Source organism: Panulirus ornatus, chromosome 40 (assembly GCF_036320965.1).
Source record: "Panulirus ornatus isolate Po-2019 chromosome 40, ASM3632096v1, whole genome shotgun sequence".
NCBI lineage: Eukaryota > Metazoa > Arthropoda > Malacostraca > Decapoda > Palinuridae > Panulirus > Panulirus ornatus.
Genome location: NC_092263.1, coordinates 2,575,169 through 2,591,669, shown reverse-complemented (window position 1 = coordinate 2,591,669; position 16,501 = coordinate 2,575,169). Strand labels below are relative to the sequence as shown.

General features: G+C 41.6%; 1 protein-coding gene across 3 annotated transcripts in view; it reads left to right on the top strand.

Annotated features, from left to right (window-relative positions):
* srl (PGC-1 family member spargel) overlaps positions 1-16,501 on the top strand; it is a 115,975-nt gene that overhangs the window by 16,199 nt on the left and 83,275 nt on the right. For all 3 annotated transcript variants that reach the window (XR_011715494.1, XR_011715493.1, XM_071685340.1), the window contains 2 exons: positions 12,986-13,214; positions 13,504-13,568. Coding sequence is in view for 1 of the 3 variants with exons in the window: in XM_071685340.1 (XP_071541441.1) it covers positions 12,986-13,214; positions 13,504-13,568 (294 nt within the window). In the remaining 2 variants the exon portion in view is untranslated. The remainder of the gene's footprint in view (positions 1-12,985; positions 13,215-13,503; positions 13,569-16,501) is intronic.

The following is a 16,501-nucleotide window of genomic DNA, read 5'->3' as shown; positions in this document are numbered from 1 at the left end:
AACAACTGACTCACTTCCCAAGCTCTCTCATCCCCAACAGACTTCATACTTGCCCCTCTTTCCAAAACTCTTGCATTTACCTCCCTAACAACCCCATCCATAAACAAATTAAACAACCATGGAGACATTTATTTATTTATTTTCTTATTTATTTATTCATATATTCCTTAGCCTGAAACAGGAACCCATTTTATCAAACAACCCCTAGGAGTGGACGAACAGCGGGGTATACTAAGGACTGACTGCCACAACCAAGATTCGAAACTATACACTCGACCCTGGGCGGCCTGTGGATGTATCACGGTTAGGAATGCTAATCAGGAGTCCATAACACCTCTAAAAACACCATACCTCTCACTAGGCATGCCCAAAAATACTCTTAGATCATTTCATACACCTGGCAGTGGAGCACCGTTGATTAAATAGCCAACAGAAGAAGTTAACTGTGACTAGCTAGCTAGCTAAGCTAGAGTTATATCTCTGATGCCTGTTCCCAATTGGAACTCTGTCAAGGGGGTGGCCACAGGAACAGAGTCTCCATAACTAGTGAACTCCAGTGGCTCTTCTTTAGTACCTCACCCTTAACAGGCAACAGGTAGAGAGTAAGTCTAACACAGTGTATGGAAAGGATCTTACCTAATGTTCTAACTGACTACCTCTACCCAATGCTCCTGCTTTATGTCCCTACCTGGCACTTCTACCTATTGTTTCTACTTATTACTCTTGCCTAAATATTCCTACCTACTACTTCTGTCAACTACTAATATTTTGACAAAATAAAGGGCTCTGCAGGAAAATCTAGCCACAAAGAATGAAGTGCTTGAGTTAAGTGTTGTTAAGTGTTATGTATGACAAGAAGATTATATGTTTTTGGACAGAATGCCACAAGTCCACATGTGGGTGAGGCAGAAAGAAAAGACAGCTACCTGGATCAGAGGAGGGCAACTTGACAACCACTGAAGTGCTGGCTCACTAAGCAATATACCTTAATGTTTGTTGGCTGCATACCAACTACTACTGTGACTCAACTGCTTATGCATTTTTTTCTAATTATGTTTTACTGTAGTTTACTGCAATAACAAACTTATAGAAATGCTTTTTAAAACATTTGACAGTATATTTTTTTTTTTTATTATACTTTGTCGCCGTCTCCCGCGTTTGCGAGGTAGCGCAAGGAAACAGACGAAAGAAATGCCCCCCCCCCCATACACATGTATATACATACGTCCACACACGCAAATATACATACCTACACAGCTTTCCATGGCTTACCCCAGACGCTTCACATGCCTTGATTCAATCCACTGACAGCACGTCAACCCCGGTATACCACATCGCTCCAATTCACTCTATTCCTTGCCCTCCTTTCACCCTCCTGCATGTTCAGGCCCCGATCACACAAAATCTTTTTCACTCCATCTTTCCACCTCCAATTTGGTCTCCCTCTTCTCCTCGTTCCCTCCACCTCCGACACATATATCCTCTTGGTCAATCTTTCCTCACTCATTCTCTCCATGTGCCCAAACCACTTCAAAACACCCTCTTCTGCTCTCTCAACCACGCTCTTTTTATTTCCACACATCTCTCTTACCCTTACGTTACTTACTCGATCAAACCACCTCACACCACACATTGTCCTCAAACATCTCATTTCCAGCACATCCATCCTCCTGCGCACAACTCTGTCCATAGCCCACGCCTCGCAACCATACAACATTGTTGGAACCACTATTGCTTCAAACATACCCATTTTTGCTTTCAGAGATAATGTTCTCGACTTCCACACATTCTTCAAGGCCCCCAGAATTTTCGCCCCCTCCCCCACCCTATGATCCACTTCCGCTTCCATGGTTCCATCCGCTGCCAGATCCACTCCCAGATATCTAAAACACTTCACTTCCTCCAGTTTTTCTCCATTCAAACTCACCTCCCAATTGACTTGACCCTCAACCCTACTGTACCTAATAACCTTGCTCTTATTCACATTTACTCTTAACTTTCTTCTTCCACACACTTTACCAAACTCAGTCACCAGCTTCTGCAGTTTCTCACATGAATCAGCCACCAGCGCTGTATCATCAGCGAACAACAACTGACTCACTTCCCAAGCTCCCTCATCCCCAACTGACTTCATACTTGCCCCTCTTTCCAAAACTCTTGCATTTACCTCCCTAACAACCCCATCCATAAACAAATTAAACAACCATGGAGACATCACACACCCCTGCCGCAAACCTACATTCACTGAGAACCAGTCACTTTCCTCTCTTCCTACACGTACACATGCCTTACATCCTCGATAAAAACTTTTCACTGCTTCTAACAACTTTCCTCCCACACCATATATTCTTAATACCTTCCACAGAGCATCTCTATCAACTCTATCATATGCCTTCTCCAGATCCATAAATGCTACATACAAATCCATTTGCTTTTCTAAGTATTTCTCACATACATTCTTCAAAGCAAACACCTGATCTACACATCCTCTACCACTTCTGAATCCACATTGCTCTTCTCCAGTCTGATGCTCTGTACATGCCTTCACCCTCTCAATCAATACCCTCCCATATAATTTCCCAGGAATACTCAACAAACTTATACCTCTGTAATTTGAGCACTCACTCTTATCCCCTATGCCTTTATAACAATGGCACTATGCACGCATTCCGCCAATCCTCAGGCACCTCACCATGAATCATACATACATTAAATAACCTTACCAACCAGTCAATGATACAGTCACCCCCTTTTTTAATAAATTCCACTGCAATACCATCCAAACATGCTGCCTTGCCGGCTTTCATCTTCCGCAAAGCTTTTACTACCTCTTCTCTGTTTACCAAATCATTTTCCCTAACCTCTCACTTTGCACACCACCTCGACCAAGACGCCCTATATCTGCCACTCTTATCATCAAACACATTCAACAAACCTTCAAAATACTCACTCCATCTCCTTCTCACATCACCACTACTTGTTATCACCTCCCCATTAGCGCCCTTCACTGAAGTTCCCATTTGCTCCCTTGTCTTACGCACTTTATTTACCTCCTTCCAGAACATCTTTTTATTCTCCCTAAAATTTAATGATACTCTCTCACCCCAACTCTCATTTGCCCTCTTTTTCACCTCTTGCACCTTTCTCTTGACCTCCTGTCTCTTTCTTTTATACATCTCCCACTCAATTGCATTTTTTCCCTGCAAAAATTGTCCAAATACCTCTCTCTTCTCTTTCACTAATAATCTTACTTCTTCATCCCACCACTCACTACCCTTTCTAATCAACCCACCTCCCACGCTTCTCATGCCAGAAGCATCTTTTGCGCAAGCCATCACTGCTTCCCTAAATACATCCCATTTCTCCCCCACTCCCCTTACCTCCTTTGTTCTCACCTTTTTCCATTCTGTACTCAGTCTCTCCTAGTACTTCCTCACACAAGTCTCCTTCCCAAGCTCACTTACTCCCACCACCCTCTTCCCCCCAACATTCTCTTCTGAAAACCCATACAAATCTTCACCTTCACCTCCACAAGATAATGATCAGACATCCCTCCAGTTGCACCTCTCAGCACATTAACATCCAAAAGTCTCTCTTTCGCGCGCCTGTCAATTAACACGTAATCCAATAACGCTCCCTGGCCATCTCTCCTACTTACATAAGTATACTTATGTATATCTCGCTTTTTAAACCAGGTATTCCTAATCACCAGCTCATTTTCAGCGCATAAATCTACAAGCTCTTCACCATTTCCATTTACAACACTGAACACCCCATGTATACCAATTATTCCCTCAACTGCCACATTATCCACCTTTGCATTCAAATCACCCATCACTATAACCCAGTCTTGCGCATCAAAACCACTAACACACTCATTCAGCTGCTCCCAAAACACTTGCCTCTCATGATCTTTCTTCTCATGCCCAGGTGCATATGCACCAATTATCACCCATCTCTCTCCATCAACTTTCAGTTTTACCCATATTAATCTAGAATTTACTTTCTTACACTCTATCACATACTCCCACAACTCCTGTTTCACGAGTAGTGCTACTCCTTCCCTTGCTCTTGTCCTCTCACTAACCCCTGACTTTACTCCCAAGACATTCCCAAACCACTCTTCCCCTTTACCCTTGAGCTTCGTTTCACTCAGAGCCAAAACATCCAGGTTCCTTTCCTCAAACATACTACCTATCTCTCCTTTTTTCACATCTTGGTTACATCCACACACATTTAGACACCCCAATCTGAGGGTGTATATATATATATATATATATATATATATATATATATATATATATATATATATATATATATGGGAGGGTATTGATTGAGAGGGTGAAGGCATGTACAGAGCATCAGATTGGGGAAGAGCAAGGTGGTTTCAGAAGTGGTAGAGGATGTGTGGATCAGGTGTTTGCTTTGAAGAATGTATGTGAGAAATACTTAGAAAACAAATGGATTTGTATGTAGCATTTATGGATCTGGAGAAGGCATATGATAGAATTGATAGAGATGCTCTGTGGAAGGTATTAAGAATATATGGTGTGGGAGGCAAGTTGTTAGAAGCAGTGAAAAGTTTTTATCGAGGATGTAAGGCATGTGTACGTGTAGGAAGAGAGGAAAGTGATTGGTTCTCAGTGAATGTAGGTTTGCGGCAGGGGTGTGTGATGTCTCCATGGTTGTTTAATTTGTTTATGGATGGGGTTGTTAGGGAGGTGAATGCAAGAGTTTTGGAAAGAGGGGCAAGTATGAAGTCGGTTGGGGATGAGAGAGCTTGGGAAGTGAGTCAGTTGTTGTTCGCAGATGATACAGCGCTGGTGGCTGATTCATGTGAGAAACTGCAGAAGCTGGTGACTGAGTTTGGTAAAGTGTGTGAAAGAAGAAAGTTAAGAGTAAATGTGAATAAGAGCAAGGTTATTAGGTACAGTAGGGTTGAGGGTCAAGTCAATTGGGAGGTGAGTTTGAATGGAGAAAAACTGGAGGAAGTGAAGTGTTTTAGATATCTGGGAGTGGATCTGGCAGCGGATGGAACCATGGAAGCGGAAGTGGATCATAGGGTGGGGGAGGGGGCGAAAGTTCTGGGGGCCTTGAAGAATGTGTGGAAGTCGAGAACATTATCTCGGAAAGCAAAAATGGGTATGTTTGAAGGAATAGTGGTTCCAACAATGTTGTATGGTTGCGAGGCGTGGGCTATGGATAGAGTTGTGCGCAGGAGGATGGATGTGCTGGAAATGAGATGTTTGAGGACAATGTGTGGTGTGAGGTGGTTTGATCGAGTAAGTAACGTAAGGGTAAGAGAGATGTGTGGAAATAAAAAGAGCGTGGTTGAGAGAGCAGAAGAGGGTGTTTTGAAATGGTTTGGGCACATGGAGAGAATGAGTGAGGAAAGATTGACCAAGAGGATATATGTGTCGGAGGTGGAGGGAACGAGGAGAAGAGGGAGACCAAATTGGAGGTGGAAAGATGGATGTGAAAAAGATTTTGTGTGATCGGGGCCTGAACATGCAGGAGGGTGAAAGGAGGGCAAGGAATAGAGTGAATTGGAGCGATGTGGTATACCAGGGTTGACGTGCTCTCAGTGGATTGAATCGGGGCATGTGAAGCGTCTGGGGTAAACCATGGAAAGCCGTGTAGGTATGTATATTTGCGTGTGTGGACGTATGTATATACATGAGTATGGGGGTGTGTTGGGCATTTCTTTCGTCTGTTTCCTTGCGCTACCTCGCAAACAATCACCGACAAAAGCAAAAAAAAAAAAGCAAAAAAAACTCTCGTCTATATGCGGGAGCCCCATATACCATCTATATTTATTTATTATTTTATTTTCTTATCTTACTTCTCCACTCTGTTTCAGAAGTGCTAGCGCCAAGAAGACTTATCCCAAGAATCCCAACCACTCATATATATATATATATAATATATATATATATATATATATACATATATATATATATTTTTTTTTTTTTTTTTTTTTTTTATACTTTGTCGCTGTCTCCCGCGTTTGCGAGGTAGCGCAAGGAAACAGACGAAAGAAATGGCCCAACCCCCCCCCATACACATGTACATACGTCCACACACGCAAATATACATACCTACACAGCTTTCCATGGTTTACCCCAGACGCTTCACATGCCTTGATTCAATCCACTGACAGCACGTCAACCCCTGTATACCACATCGCTCCAATTCACTCTATTCCTTGCCCTCCTTTCACCCTCCTGCATGTTCAGGCCCCGATCACACAAAATCTTTTTCACTCCATCTTTCCACCTCCAATTTGGTCTCCCTCTTCTCCTCGTTCCCTCCACCTCCGACACATATATCCTCTTGGTCAGTCTTTCCTCACTCATTCTCTCCATGTGCCCAAACCATTTCAAAACACCCTCTTCTGCTCTCTCAACCACGCTCTTTTTATTTCCACACATCTCTCTTACCCTTACGTTACTCACTCGCTCAAACCACCTCACACCACACATTGTCCTCAAACATCTCATTTCCAGCACATCCATCCTCCTGCGCACATCTCTATCCATAGCCCACGCCTCGCAACCATACAACATTGTTGGAACCACTATTCCTTCAAACATACCCATTTTTGCTTTCCGAGATAATGTTCTCGACTTCCACACATTTTTCAAGGCTCCCCAAATTTTCGCCCCCTCCCCCACCCTATGATCCACTTCCGCTTCCATGGTTCCATCCGCTGACAGATCCACTCCCAGATATCTAAAACACTTCACTTCCTCCAGTTTTTCTCCATTCAAACTCACCTCCCAATTGACTTGACCCTCACCCCTACTGTACCTAATAACCTTGCTCTTATTCACATTTACTCTTAACTTTCTTCTTCCACACACTTTACCAAACTCAGTCACCAGCTTCTGCAGTTTCTCACATGAATCAGCCACCAGCGCTGTATCATCAGCGAACAACAACTGACTCACTTCCCAAGCTCTCTCATCCCCAACAGACTTCATACTTGCCCCTCTTTCCAGGACTCTTGCATTTACCTCCCTAACAACCCCATCCATAAACAAATTAAACAACCATGGAGACATCACACACCCCTGCCGCAAACCTACATTCACTGAGAACCAATCACTTTCCTCTCTTCCTACACGTACACATGCCTTACATCCTCGATAAAAACTTTTCACTGCTTCTAACAACTTGCCTCCCACACCATATATTCTTAATACCTTCCACAGAGCTTCTCTATCAACTCTATCATAGTAAGAGTATTAGTGAAAGAGAAGAGAGAGGCATTTGGACGATTTTTGCAGGGAAAAAATGCAATTGAGTGGGAGAAGTATAAAAGAAAGAGACAGGAGGTCAAGAGAAAGGTGCAAGAGGTGAAAAAAAGGGCAAATGAGAGTTGGGGTGAGAGACTATCAGTAAATTTTAGGGAGAATAAAAAGATGTTCTGGAAGGAGGTAAATAGGGTGCGTAAGACAAGGGAGCAAATGGGAACTTCAGTGAAGGGCGTAAATGGGGAGGTGATAACAAGTAGCGGTGATGTGAGAAGGAGATGGAATGAGTATTTTGAAGGTTTGTTGAATGTGTCTGATGACAGAGTGGCAGATATAGGGTGTTTTGGTCGAGATGGTGTGCAAAGTGAGAGGGTTAGGGAAAATGATTTGGTAAACAGAGAAGAGGTAGTAAAAGCTTTGCGGAAGATGAAAGCCGGCAAGGCAGCAGGTTTGGATGGTATTGCAGTGGAATTTATTAAAAAGGGGGGTGACTGTATTGTTGACTGGTTGGTAAGGTTATTTAATGTATGTATGACTCATGGTGAGGTGCCTGAGGATTGGCGGAATGCGTGCATAGTGCCATTGTACAAAGGCAAAGGGGATAAGAGTGAGTGCTCAAATTACAGAGGTATAAGTTTGTTGAGTATTCCTGGTAAATTATATGGGAGGGTATTGATTGAGAGGGTGAAGGCATGTACAGAGCATCAGATTGGGGAAGAGCAGTGCGGTTTCAGAAGTGGTAGAGGATGTGTGGATCAGGTGTTTGCTTTGAAGAATGTATGTGAGAAATACTTAGAAAAGCAAATGGATTTGTATGTAGCATTTATGGATCTGGAGAAGGCATATGATAGAATTGATAGAGATGCTCTGTGGAAGGTATTAAGAATATATGGTGTGGGAGGCAAGTTGTTAGAAGCAGTGAAAAGTTTTTATCGAGGATGTAAGGCATGTGTACGTGTAGGAAGAGAGGAAAGTGATTGGTTCTCAGTGAATGTAGGTTTGCGGCAGGGGTGTGTGATGTCTCCATGGTTGTTTAATTTGTTTATGGATGGGGTTGTTAGGGAGGTGAATGCAAGAGTTTTGGAAAGAGGGGCAAGTATGAAGTCTGTTGGGGATGAGAGAGCTTGGGAAGTGAGTCAGTTGTTGTTCGCAGATGATACAGCGCTGGTGGCTGATTCATGTGAGAAACTGCAGAAGCTGGTGACTGAGTTTGGTAAAGTGTGTGAAAGAAGAAAGTTAAGAGTAAATGTGAATAAGAGCAAGGTTATTAGGTACAGTAGGGTTGAGGGTCAAGTCAATTGGGAGGTGAGTTTGAATGGAGAAAAACTGGAGGAAGTGGAGTGTTTTAGATATCTGGGAGTGGATCTGGCAGCGGATGGAACCATGGAAGCGGAAGTGGATCATAGGGTGGGGGAGGGGGCGAAAATTCTGGGGGCCTTGAAGAATGTTTGGAAGTCGAGAGCATTATCTCGGAAAGCAAAAATGGGTATGTTTGAAGGAATAGTGGTTCCAACAATGTTGTATGGTTGCGAGGCGTGGGCTATGGATAGAGTTGTGCGCAGGAGGATGGATGTGCTGGAAATGAGATGTTTGAGGACAATGTGTGGTGTGAGGTGGTTTGATCGAGTAAGTAACGTAAGGGTAAGAGAGATGTGTGGAAATAAAAAGAGCGTGGTTGAGAGAGCAGAAGAGGGTGTTTTGAAATGGTTTGGGCACATGGAGAGAATGAGTGAGGAAAGATTGACCAAGAGGATATATGTGTCGGAGGTGGAGGGAACGAGGAGAAGAGGGAGACCAAATTGGAGGTGGAAAGATGGAGTGAAAAAGATTTTGTGTGATCGGGGCCTGAACATGCAGGAGGGTGAAAGGAGGGCAAGGAATAGAGTGAATTGGAGCGATGTGGTATACCAGGGTTGACGTGCTCTCAGTGGATTGAATCGGGGCATGTGAAGCGTCTGGGGTAAACCATGGAAAGCCGTGTAGGTATGTATATTTGCGTGTGTGGACGTATGTATATACATGAGTATGGGGGTGTGTTGGGCCATTTCTTTCGTCTGTTTCCTTGCGCTACCTCGCAAACGCGGGAGACTAGCGACAAAGCAAAAAAAAAAAAGAAAAAAAAATCTCGCTAATGTGGGAGACATATATATCTATTTATTATTATTTTATTTTGCTTTGTTGCTGTCTCCCGTGTTAGCAAGGTAGCGCAAGGAAACATATGAAAGAATCGCTCAACCCACCCACATACACATGTATATTCATACACGTCCACACATGCACATATACATACCTATACATCTCAACTTTTATATATATATATATATATATATATATATATATATATATATATATATATATATATATGTATATATATATATCTTTCTTTCTTTCTTTCATACTATTCGCCATTTCCCGCGTCAGCGAGGTAGCGTTAAGAACAGAGGACTGGGCCTCTGAGGAAACATCCTCATCCAGCCCCCTTCTCTGTTCCTTCCTTTGGAAAAAAAAAAAAAAATAAAAGAGAGGGGAGGATTTCCAGCCCCCCGCTCCCTTCCCTTTTAGTCGCCTTCTACGACACGCAGGGAATACGTGGGAAGTATTCTTTCTCCCATATCCCCAGGGAAAATATATATATATATATATATATATATATATATATATATATATATATATATATATATATTATCCCTGGGGATAGGGGATTAAGAATACTTCCCACGTGTTCCCTGCGTGTCGTAGAAGGCGACTAAAAGGGGAGGGAGCGGGGGGCTGGAAATCCTCCCCTCTCGTTTTTTTTTTTTAATTTTCCAAAAGAAGGAACAGAGAATTGGGCCAGGTGAGGGTATTCCCTCAAAGGCCCAGTCCTCTGTTCTTAATGCTACCTCGCTAACGCGGGAAATGGCGAATAGTTTAAAAGAAAGAAAGAAAGATAAATATATATATATATATATATATATATATATATATATATATATATATATATATATATTTTTTTTTTTTTTCATACTATTCGCCATTTCCCGCGATAGCGAGGTAGCGTTAAGAACAGAGGACTGGGCCTTTGAGGGAATATCCTCACCTGGCCCTCTTCTCTGTTCCTTCTTTTGGAAAATTAAAAAAAAAAAACGAGAGGGGAGGATTTCCAGCCCCCCGCTCCCTTCCCTTTTAGTCGCCTTCTACGACACGCAGGGACTACGTGGGAAGTATTCTTTCTCCCCTATCCCCAGGGAATATATATATATGTATATATATATATATATATATATATATATATATATATATATATATATATATATATATTTACACATATATATACACACACACAGCCATATACATATATACACATGTACATAATTCATACAGTCTGCCTTTATTCATTCCCATCGCCACCCCGCCACACATGAAATAACAGCCCCCTCCCCCCCTCATGTGCGCGAGGTAGCGCTAAGAAAAGACAACAAAGGCCACATTCGTTCACATTCAGTCTCTAGCTGTCATGTAATAATGCACCAAAACCACAGCTCCCTTTCCACATCCAGGCCCCACAGAACTTTCCATGGTTTACCCTAGACGCTTCACATTCCCTGGTTCAATCCATTGACAGCACATCGACCCCGGTATACCACATTGTTCCAATTCACTCTATTCCCTGCACGCCTTTCACCCTCCTGTATGTTCAGGCCCCGATCACTCAAAATATTTTTCACTCCATCTTTCCACCTCCAATTTGGTCTCCCACTTCTCGTTCCCTCCACTTCTGAAACATGTATCCTCTTGGTCAATCTTTCCTCACTCATTCTCTCCATGTGACCAAACCATTCTCATTCTCTTTGTGTCCAAATCACTTCACACCCTTTTTATTTTCACACATCTCTTACCCTTTCATTACGTACTCGATCAAACCACCTCACACAACATATCATCCTCAAACATTTCATTTCCAGCACATCCACCCTCCTCCCTACAACACTGTCTATATGGCATTTATGGGATAGCCTTGTTTGGGGCCTCAGCTGCCTGTGTTGTCTCAGCTAACATGAAACAAGAAAAAATGTTAAGGGTTTTCATCACTAATATTGACTTTTCTTGCAAGAGTGACAGAATTTTAAGAATTTATTATGCATATCCACATACACTGGCTAGTGCTTGGAAAGTATTTAGGCTGTAATGTCTGGAAACAGTGTGTAGGATGCCACTACAAGCTTTGATAGCTCTGTATATATGCACAAGCTGCAGTGCGCAGAAAGGAAATACCATGGTGGATGTGTAATAGTCTCAGTGAACAGAAAGATATTACCCAGAAGTATAAGCCCCAGCTTTGGTGAAAGGGTGACATCTCCTCGACCACCAATACATCTACTGCCATTCCCATTGCCAGCATCCCTGCTATAGAACTTGAGAACATTGAAGTATATTATCACAAGATGTGAAGTTAAAGATTGTTAATACCTTTGAGTCACAGATTGACATATACTTTAATAGTATCATGCATCAGAGATGAAGCTTGTTTTAGAAGGGAAACTCGTACTTCAAATTCTTCTGGACAGAATTTTTTTTTTTCCCTGATATCAGCCAATGTTTTGGAGAACCTCACAACAGTATTTAATGAGGGAGGAAGTTTAAGATTACAGTGCATTACAAGATATATAAAAAGAAATGCTTTAAGCATTTTTCTTACTGATGGCCATCCATTGCTGAAGATTTTCGTTATCATTAGATTTACTTGAATCTTTACCATATTTTTCAGATGCACAGCTTATATCCTATTTCTTTATTTTTATATGACCATACATTGGTAACAGCAATTCATGTTCCACCAGTATAGTTGATTCTGGGTTGCTTTCCCTATCTTTCTTCTTAGCTTCTTCAGCACTATTTTTTTTATGCTTAACCCTCTCACAGTGATATACCATACATGTTGGTAGCCTCTTTGTGCCCAGTATGGAGCACATCAGAAGAAAAATGGAAAACATATCTCTAGTATTTTGAGGGTGGCATTGAATTAAACATTTATTCCTGAAATAGAAAATGTAATATTCATTTGGATAAGAAAGAACTTAGATTAGCTTAGAGGTATTGCAGGTGATGTTATCCAACAACATGGGCTGGCTGATACAAAGTGTGCATGGATGTTTGGCTGGTTAGGGTCTTCAACATATTCATATTTGTCACCTATGTTGTAGATTTAAGGAGTTCAGATTTGTGTAAAGTTCATTTGATAAAATATTTGTGTGGGTTGTCTGCAGTGAAATGTGTAAAGGATTTTTTCCATATATACAAGGATTTGAAATTATATGGATATGGTATGCATTTGGTTTTTTAGAATGTCATCAGTCTGTATATGTATAGTCTTGCCAGAAGTTGGCATATGTAACACATAAATTGGGATCAGATCCCAGCCATATTTTCTGAATTGTTTTATTACATATCTGATGAAAGTCATGTTTTAGTTTATCCAATTTAAGTTTTTGTGCTGTGTATACATGCAAGTGTAGTTGGTGTACTGGTCCATGGATTATAGCTTAAATTTTTGGAATTTTATGTCAGAAATTTTCAGTTTTATTTTGAATACTCACAGGAGTTTCAATGTTCATATAAGTCTTTAGTTAATATTTGAATTTCATGTAAATGTTACAAAAGGTAATGGCTTATGCTTGATTGATTCATGTGAAATGCTTTGCCCAGTGCTGAATTTTTATGGAATCTTTTAGTTTTATGAAATCTTTTAGTCTTCAGGTAAAGTAGGAGTGGAAGCCTTTGAAAATCAGGTGAAAGAAGAAGACATCCTGACAGAGATTGCTGGGGAGTTGGAAGACTCTGTGATGTTGGAAGATACGAAGGATGTTCTCAAAACCTTTTTAAAGGGAGAGGATTACGTAGAAGTTGTTGAAGCAAATCCAGAGTTGCATACAGGGGAGAAGCAGGTGGAGTGCCATGTGGAAGAGAAGCCAGAAGCAGGTCAGTTGGTTTAGATTTCTGAACAGTGTAATTTAAGGTGTCATTTCTAGACCAATAAGGGCCATGTTTATGAAGTTTATAGAGTTTTATAAAGCTTTGGAACTGATTTTAAGAAACTGGTCGATTTGATTGAATTTCGGGCAGGAGTGAAGATTGTTTGTGATTTTCTTTTTTTGTCAGGAAAGCATTATGTTGTTGAGTCAGTCATGGGATTATAAAGTGTAGGTTTTATCTTTCTGCCAGAGAAGTGTATGAATGATTGACCCTTACATTGCATTCCCCCAAGCAGGATTGGAGAGCTCCAGATCTGTGTTGGAACTCATTGGAAGAAAGCCTCAAGTAATTGATAAGAAGGTGAGTTTAGTATTATGGTGGTATGTAGTTGAGTGGAGTTTAAGATTGCATTAATGGGTGTTTGCTTAATGTTTTGTCAAGTCAAAACAGTGTGAGTAAAGTCTTTGTGGTCTTTGTATGGGATGTTAGATTAAGTTTGGCAAGATGGTTGGAGTGGATTAGATTGTAGTTGATTTTTTCATGAGAGGAGGTGGCAGTATCGTTGATTGGCCGACATGGATTTTTAACGAATGAATGGCTCAAGGTGAGGTGCATGAAAATTGGTGGAATGCATGTATAAGGGAGAAAGAATCCATGCCCTGTATTCCTTACTTGTCATAAGAGTGACCAAAGTGGCTGAATATGGGTGGCTGGAAACCCTCCCCTCCTTGTATAGTTGATTTCTTAAAGCTGGAACAGAAGGAACCAAGTGATGAATTCTCATCCTCCTTGAAGGCTTAGGCGGAGGTGTCTGAATGTTTGTAGATGTAACCTAGATGGGAAGAAGGGATAGGTAGTATGTATGAGAAGAACTTGGAAGATTAATCTGTGAGTGAAGCAATGCTAAAGGGGGAAGAATGGTTTGGGAATATTTTAATGTGAAAAGTTAGGGGTTAGTGTGAGGGGCAAGAGTTAAGGAAGGGGTAGCACTACTGCTGAAGGGGTTGAGGGAGTTCATGAAAGGGAGTGAACCACAGACTTTTGTGGGCAAAAATAAAAGTGAATTACACGAGTAGGGGGATTATTAGTGCTTATGTACCTGGAAATGAGAGGGACTGATTTAAGTGTTCCAGTGGTTTTGATTCAAGGGATTGACCACCAATGATGAGTAATTTGAATGTGAGAGTGGGTAATGTAGCAGTTGAGAGTATGATATGGGGCATGGGGTAGTTATTTGCAGAGGAATGCAAGTGATTGTGAGATGTACAAATGAAAGTGGCTGTAGGTCTTGAGGAAGATTCAGAGGGTGAAAAAGAGGGCAAACGAAAGTTGGAGTGAACAAGTATGAGCAGACTCCAGTAAGAGGTGCTTTGAAAGCAGGTGGTCCATCCTCACTTTATCATAAAGATATGATAAAGAAGTGTCCTTTCATGGGAGAGAGGTGGCATTACCTCAGTCTTGGTCTGTGTCCTTCCTCCAACTGCTTGGTGGGCGTTCCCACACTGCTGGGTGTCTGCTGCCCAACTATCATACCACACATGCTAGACCCTATAGAGGTAGAGGAGTTAAAAGAGTGTGAACTTAGAAGTGGAACAGAAATAGGTTACATTAGATTTAATGGACTTTTAGCATTAAGGGACACCCCTTCCCCCCTATTAGTCTGTTGAATTGAGGGTTTGCTGTATTTCCCACATATTTCATTCGTGTTGTGGAAGATGACTAAAGCTTTAGGTGGGAGCCGGGTGTTGGAAATCCTCTCCAGTTTTTACTTTTGTAAAAGAAGGAACAGAGAAAGGGGCCAAATGAGGATTTTTCCCTCCAAGGCTCAGTCCTCTGTTCTTGATGCTACCTCACTAACACAGGAAATGGCAAATATGTTTCCTTTGAAGAATGTGTGTGAGAAATACCCAGAAAAACAGATGGATTTGCAAGTAGCATTTATGGATCTGGAGAAGGCAAATGATATGGTTGATAGCGATGCTATGTGGAAGGTCTTAAGAGTATATGGTATGGGAGGTAAGCTGCTAGAAGCAGTGAGAATTTTTACCATGTTTATGATTAGGAAGAGAGGAGAGTGATTGGTTCTCAGTGAAGGTTGGTCTGCGGCAGGGGTATGTGAATGTCCCCATGGTTGTTTAATTAGTTTATGGATGAGGTGGTTAGGGAGGCAAATGCAAGAGTTTTGGAGAGGGGGACGAGTATGCAGTCTGTTGGGGATGAGAGGGACTGAGAAGTGAGTCAGTTGTTGTTCACTGCTGATACAGCTCTAGTGGCTGATTTGAGTGAGAAACTGCAGAAGTTGGTGTGTGAGTTTGGAAAAGTGTGTGAAAGGAGAAAGTTGAGAGTGAATGTTAATAAGAGCAAGGTTATTATGTTCAGTAGGGTTAAGGGACAAGGTAACAGGGATATAAGTTTGAATGGAGAAAAATTAGAGGAAATGAAGTGTTTTAGATATCTGGGAATGGACTTAGCAGCAAATAGAACCATGGAAACGGAAGTGAGTCATAGGATGGGGGAGGGGGTGAAATTTCTGGGAGCGATGAAGATTGTGTGGAAGGAGAGGACGTTATCTTGGAGAGCAGAAATGGGTATGTTTGAAGGAATTGTAGTTTCAACAGTGTTGTATGGTTGTGAGGCATGGGCTGTAGATAGGGTTGCACTGAGGAGGGTGGATGTGTTGGAAATGAAATGTTTGAGGACAATATGTGGTGTGAGGTGGTTTGATTGAGTAATGACAGGTAAGAGAGATTTGTGGAAATAAAAAGAATGTGGTTGAGAGAGCAGAAGAGGATGTGTTGAAATGGTTTGGTCATATTGAGAGAATGAGTGCAGAAAGATTGACAGAGAGGGTATATGTATCAGAGGTGGAGGGAACAAGGTGAAGTGGGAGACCAAAGTGGAGGAAGGATGGAGTGAAAAAGATTTTGAGCGATCGGGGCCTAAACATGCAGAGAGGTGAGAGGCGTGCAGGGAATATACTGTCTGTTCTAAGTCTTCTATCACATTCTTGTATCTCCCCTGATGATGTGATAACTCAAAAGTGCACTTGGAGTCATTGTGTTTCATTTTTCCTTGAGATTTTCAGCAAATACTAGATCATGCGCATTACTGTGACCCACTGCAATATGCTTAGTCTATATAATGTATATGTAAAAAGAACTTTTGTGCATGAGTACCTTGTTATTGGAAATTAGGATTGCATGTAAGAGAAGTTACTAAGGTGTGTGGGAGTGGACTAAGGGCTGTTTATAGGGTAACTAGCTTCTGTTAAGGTGATTTCTATATGTCCAGTT